The sequence below is a fragment of the Cyprinodon variegatus genome, unplaced genomic scaffold (genome assembly GCF_000732505.1).
Source record: "Cyprinodon variegatus isolate N-32 unplaced genomic scaffold, C_variegatus-1.0 Scaffold621, whole genome shotgun sequence".
In the NCBI taxonomy this organism is placed as follows: domain Eukaryota; kingdom Metazoa; phylum Chordata; class Actinopteri; order Cyprinodontiformes; family Cyprinodontidae; genus Cyprinodon; species Cyprinodon variegatus.
In genome coordinates, this window is record NW_015151074.1 from 407,432 (window position 1) to 413,803 (window position 6,372).

General features: G+C 44.4%; 1 protein-coding gene across 2 annotated transcripts in view; it reads right to left on the minus strand.

Annotated features, from left to right (window-relative positions):
- Nucleotides 1-6,372, minus strand: part of gpat3 (glycerol-3-phosphate acyltransferase 3) — a 12,301-nt gene that overhangs the window by 2,534 nt on the left and 3,395 nt on the right. For both annotated transcript variants that reach the window (XM_015393029.1, XM_015393031.1), the window contains exon 4: nt 180-468. In XM_015393029.1, coding sequence (XP_015248515.1) covers nt 180-468 — 289 coding nt within the window. The remainder of the gene's footprint in view (nt 1-179; nt 469-6,372) is intronic.

Here is a 6,372-nt window from a genome sequence, read left to right on the forward strand (position 1 = left end):
ATCTGGTGAACTGGAAAGTGACCTGAGATGACATGATGTGAATTGGAGCTATAGAAATAAACTGAATAGAATAAAATCAAACTAAAAGGATAAACATGTATTGACTATGGGTATGCTGGTGTGACAGAACAGCGGCCTTGACGCTGGAATCTCTGGAGGCTGATCTGTGTCACACTGACCTGAGGGGGAAGAGGATGCAGTATCGCACAAAGACTCCCAGGCCCCAGATGATGGTGAGGCGGAGGCTGATGTAGTAGAAGTTCTGGTTGGTGCGGGTCAGGAGGTTCCAGGAGGCCAGCTCCTCAGAGGAGAACCGCTGCGTCACCTGGTCATCCACAATGCTCTCCAGACCCTTCTTGCAGAAATACATAGCATCGCTCAGACAGAATTCCCCCGTCGCAGAGGGCTGAGAGCAGCGGAGCGGCCCCATCTGCTCCTCCATTGACCCCCCCGCTCGCTCTATGATCCCTGCAGAAACAAACCCACAGCTAACTCCACAGCAACATCTCACTAGACCAGGTAAGCTAGCAGCGGAAATGGATCATTTCTATGAGAGACAAACAAGGGATAAACAGAAATCTTAATACTGACTTTGATTTAATTTAAACAGCTTTAAACCCACACCTGGACTCCATAGTTCAGCACAGACACTTTACAGTTAAAAGGAGAAAACGTATATTTTTTTTTTAAATCTCAAAAGGCTCATTTCAGAAGCAAAGAGGCATAGGTCTGCATGAATAAAACCAGATAGTGAGCACAAAGCTGATGTACTTACCAGCTGCAGTTAGAACTGGTGTTTTTCATCATGAATAAGCAGAACTATGCTGATCACCAGATCATGTAAAATACTGGGAGGATAAACTGTAAGTGATCCCACCAGATTACAATGGGAGACAGTTTCCAAATGGGATCAGTGAGATGAAAAGCCAAAGTTAACAATGACAGAGACGAGAATCTGTGGCCGTTTCTCAATCTGTGTACTTGTGCGTTCTCGTGTCCTCGTGGGACGTCATCAGCCTCAGCCTTAGCACTGTTCCAATTCACAAGAACAAGAAGACCGAGAATGAACAAAGTCCCCGTATGTTGTTCTGGCCCCTCCCTCTTTACCCAGCATGCATCAGAGCAGACCTGTCCGTTCTTTAGACTGACAGCTGTCCCAGCATGCACTGCAGCAGCAGCAGCTTCCAGGTTAGCGCTCGCAGAGCTCAGAGTGTTAAGTTAAAAGTTCTCTTTTCTGTTGCCGTTGTTCAATAAAAGTACATTTTTAGATCATGTAAGGCAAGAACATTATACTTTAAGCATCACTATATGGCCCATTTATATGGAGGACCAACTCTGCCATATTTAAAAAATAAATACAGAAATAAATAAATTCTCAACAAATAAATAAGCATACAATTAATTGCCACCAAAAATACAATAAACAAATAAATGTAAGTAGAAATTAAATTATACAGTGAAATACTCTTTTAATTAGCTTCTTTATTTATTTGCCTTTGTAATATTACTTATATTTCTAAGTATTTATTTATGTGCATGTTATAATATTTTTGTCTGTTTTATTCTTCCTTTGTATTTTTTTACCCTAGTTATTTCTTTGCCGCTATTTATTTCTGCCTGCAGCCTCGGGTCCTAACCTGCTTCTCCGCCTCAAACCGATGCTTCCTGCCCTGGTCCTCCTCAGTCTGGGGTTCCAGTCCGAGCGCTAGCAGCGTGTCCTGCATGTTAGGCGCTTCCCCTGTTTACTTTCAATAAAGCTTGTAAAAGTCACTGAAATGTCTGGGTTGAATCTTGGGTCCGATTGTTGTGCATTACATCAGGTAAAGAGTCTCTGCTTCAGCTGCTCAGACGTGCTGCTTCAGCTGCTCAAAACGCGCTGCGGGAGCTTTTGCTGCGCCTTGACGCGCGTCAACCATTGACTTTGCATGTAAACTCGCTGCTTCTGCCGCATCTGCTGCGTCCAGTGTGAACGTAGCATAAGAATATCATCATATTAGATCATTTACAGCCTCTATGCCTCTTCCTTGACAACTGTGATCGGAGAGAAAGCCATACGGTTTTTACCAATCAGTCATGTTAATACTGAACCACTGAATTACTTATGTTGGCCTTTGATGTCTGAATAAAATGGATCCCATGACAGACTGGCCCCCATAAGACCTGACGTCATTTAGACGTTGGTACAGAAATAGTTGTTGAAAAAATTTGCTGTTTTTGTCAGTCTAATCGTGTCCCACTTTAGTCCAATAATAGATCTGAATATTATGGCTTCCATCTTTCACTTTCCAACCAAACGTAGACGTTGTTTGGACATAAATCATGTCGTCTTTTCAACCAATTTTGCTCGGTGGGATCCTCGGTGGGAGCCGTGAGTTCTCATCCTCGGTGAGGATGAGAACTCACGGCTCCAGGTCTCTGAACGGAAGCCAAACGTGTTTTCAAGTAAAAAAGTCTTGATGAAAACCATGAGCTGGTGGAGCTGCTTCTTAAACGGTTCCTTAATGCCTTGCATCGCTGAACATGTGCTGAAAACTAAGAATAAATGAGATTAAGACAGGCAGAGCTGAACAATGCGTGTAATGTTGACAGCATTCAGAGGATCATGAGGCTGCTGACCTCCTGTTTAACTACGACTGAGTGTCCCTGAACGCCTGCTGCTCTTTCTAACAGCAGGGCTGCTGGGAAATGTTCAAATGAATGAGATGGAGTCTGGGGGCCGTCTACCCAGAGTGCATTGGGGGTGCATTGGTTCCGCTCTGTGCTCATGTAACTGTGGCTGGACACAGGGGAGTACTGATGTCCCGGCTGTGGGTTGGACATAACTTTATACAGTTACACCCAAGGACAGAGCAATAAGGATATAACGGTGGATTCTAGAGTCTGGCCTTTATGGAGGGGATCGGCCTCCTCTGATAGAGGATAAGGGTCTGCCCCATTAGGGGTCGCTGCCCCTCAGTCTGGGCTCATGGACTGTTTAACGGACATCCTGCCCTCCTCAGACCCAAAGTGCCCCTCTTAAGGACTGGTTATCCTCCTGCAGCAGTGAATCGCAGTTAGCTTGTTGCAGCTGTGACGCAGATATTTTTGACTTATGCCCAATATTGAAGCATGCTCTGCGCTATGTGGTTCCACGCCACAACGCAAGAGGGACAATCCGGAACTAGCTAGGGTGTCCGTGTGTCGGTTTGAAGAGCTTGTTCGCCTTCTACAACGCCTAATCCAACGCCAGACGACACACAGTTCCCCCGTGAGTGTTCCCCAAAGACTGGCCGTGGCGTGGCGTGTTTCGTCTTCCGATGCAAACCAACAGGCCGTCACTCAGAGCTACAAGCTAGCGTCCTGCACGGTGTCTAGGATACTTTCTGAGGTGTGCCAGGCGTTGCAGACGGCACTACAGGTAGAGTTTCTGCCATTAGGTACCAAACAGGAAATACGCATAGTGTAGAGCAGGTGGAGATTTGATCAATCAGAGGCCTGCTGTCTGCGGTCACCTGCGGGGGGCAGATCTGCGTTAACTGCGACACACACACAGACGACCTGGTTTCTGAGCATAAACCAGGCTTTACACCTCAGATGTTTCCTCTTCCTGTTTGTTCTCAGCCAGACAGAAGATGGTGCCGCTCCCTCCGCCGTCCTCCTGTCTGACTCTAGAAGTCAGGTGATGGTTTTCACCATCATTTGCTGAGTTTGAATCCAATGGCTGCGTCCTCTGAAGGCCAGATTCGTCGGCTAATTACGTCATAGTGGTTGGAAGATTCCTCCTTATGTGGCCAAATAATTCAGCCTTCTTTTTACCCGTTTTGTAGGACGGGTCCGCTGTATCCTCCATAGCCTTTGGTATCCCATGATTCCTTGCAACCACGCAAGGAAGCTGCTCCGTGCTCAGAGGAAAAAGGGAAATGGCGCCGTACACTGGTGACGATTGGAAGTGCAGTTTAATATAACCCTAGTATGTGAATAGTTCCGCATGAAATGAATGAAAATATGTGTTTTACTGGTTATTGATTCAGATATGTTGCGGTTAATGTTTGTTTATTCAAAGGATTTATCTGTTACTGAGTAAATGGGTTTGGTTGATATTTAAAGGTATTGTGGAGGATTTTCGTGAATTTTTCAAAAGACCCGCCGTCTCCACTTTAAAGAAAGAAATGCACATGCACAACCCTGTAGCTGCTCCCGAGAGGGAACGCCTGTTAAACGCCTGCGAGGATAAGCACATTTCTCCTCATGCACGCTCTGTTTAAAAGTTGCTGCTCTCATGGCTCATATAAGCTTACTGTGTCCGACCATCCGCCCTAAACCCTACGTCCTCACTATTAAGAGCGAGGACTTTATAGTGAAATCCGTTAACTGACCGTTCGGACAGATGATCGCTGCGTTTTACTCCTCCTCCTCCACCGCACAGTGCCTGCGCCATCTTTGTTATTAGTCGCCATCGTCTGGTAGCGGCAGCCTATGGCGACAGCGGAGCGCTGTGACAGCAAACCCCATAACACTTTCTGAGGAGAGCTGTCCCACAAAGCATTCTGGGATATATTTGCCTCTTCTGACGCCTTTCTTTTCTTCTCATATACTTCATAGACACTTTTTCTCTTACGACTCTTGGTCGTTTTCAAAGAACCGCGGTGAGAAAGCTGAGCTTCAATGACCGTCTGAAACCGTAGCTCGCCACAGATACACGCCTGAAAGTGCGTATGGGCAGAAAAAGTGGACGGCCTTATGCAAACATATCCCCAGAATGATTCACAATCAGGAGGACCCCTTATTGAGATGATCCACCCGGTGTACCTTTAAGCACAGATTGTGAATCTCTGCAGTGTGGGGACTATAAACCTGATATTGAGGCGACGGTACCGCTGCTGAAGCTCCTCAGAAATGTTATTAGCAGCTAGAACAGCAGTGAGGAGCTCAGCATCCTTTCTTTGCCTGCTTTGTGCGTCATCTGTCATGGTTGCTAGGCAACATAATGAACCTGTTTGAATCCAAAGCCAAAACTCTTCCTACCTCCTTATCTTTAAGGACTGGCTAAGGTAGCGCCGGTCCTTGGAGGATGCAGCCTCTGCATCCTGATGTGATCCCTGAGGCATGTGGGGACAAACAAATAATAAAATATAGAAACGTGGACGTTTTAACGGATATACTATGAGAAAAATATATATGAAATTATTAAATGTTACATGGAAAAGTTAAAATTTCATGAATTATAAAACATTAATATCATTTAAAATAATAAATTTATTTTAAAACATAACTTACAACTGCTTCGGATTGGTAAATAACTACAGAATCCCGTATTTCTCTGTTTTCAGAGGGTTTCCAGTCTTTTGCATCCTTATTTTTGGGATGATGAGATGAAATGTTTGGGATCAGCTGCTGGAGCTGCCAAGGTCAAAGGTCGCCTCCATCAGGACTGTTTTCTGCTGCAGTTTTCCTGTTTAAATCTATTGTTTTTTATTTTGTTTAGTTTAATGGGAGCCAGAAAGCTGCTTTCTCTGTCTGTTGTTGTCACGGTAACGCCTCTCTGAGGGGCCAATAAATAAATGTATCCTGTTTTTATTCTATTCATCTTTATTTGTCATTTTGTTGTTCAGAAATGATGTAAAATGAGCTTCAAAGGTCAGAAAACAGATTTGTTATTATCAGAGTTTCTGCGTGGTTTGGTGTGTGTGTGTGTGTGTGTGTGTGTGTGTGTGTGTGTGTGTGTGTGTGTGAGTGTGTGGCCCTTTAACCTGCTGTGTTTCTAAAGTTACACAACCTGCTTTTGCATCATCATCCTGAGACGAGCCGTGAGTTTCTCACAGTGAGCGGCGCCCCGACATCAGACGGAGCAGCGGACCAATGGGCAGCCCCCACCCGCAGGCTCAGCGTCACATGACCGCCATCACACGGCAGAGCAGCGTGTGACCAGCCCCCAAACAGGAAGCTGGAAGGCCGAACTGCTCCACATGTTGCAACCAGAGTTAAAGCCTGACCTTATGAGGAAAGCTTTCAGCGAAGCAGGCTGAGAGGGAACCAGAGGACTTTAAACTCATCAAAATGTGCTTCTGGGTTTTGTTAAGCTCAGACCGACATTATTTTTTTTTTTGGTTTGTTTAATTCAAATACCTTCATCATAATTCAGGATTTTTTCCAAATATTATAAAAACCTTTTTATATAAGGAAAAGTCTGCTCAGCATATAATAATAATAATTGTTGATATGATGATTAATTTTTTAACATAAGTATTCTTTTTTTCAGACAGTAAAGTTTTTCTCTTCCTCCAGGTTATTTTATTGAAAGATGCCGTTTTATGTTATGAGTTATAATTTCTATTGTTGTTATTTTTTTTATTATATATCATTTTCTGACAGATTCTTTCACTTTTTTCTCCC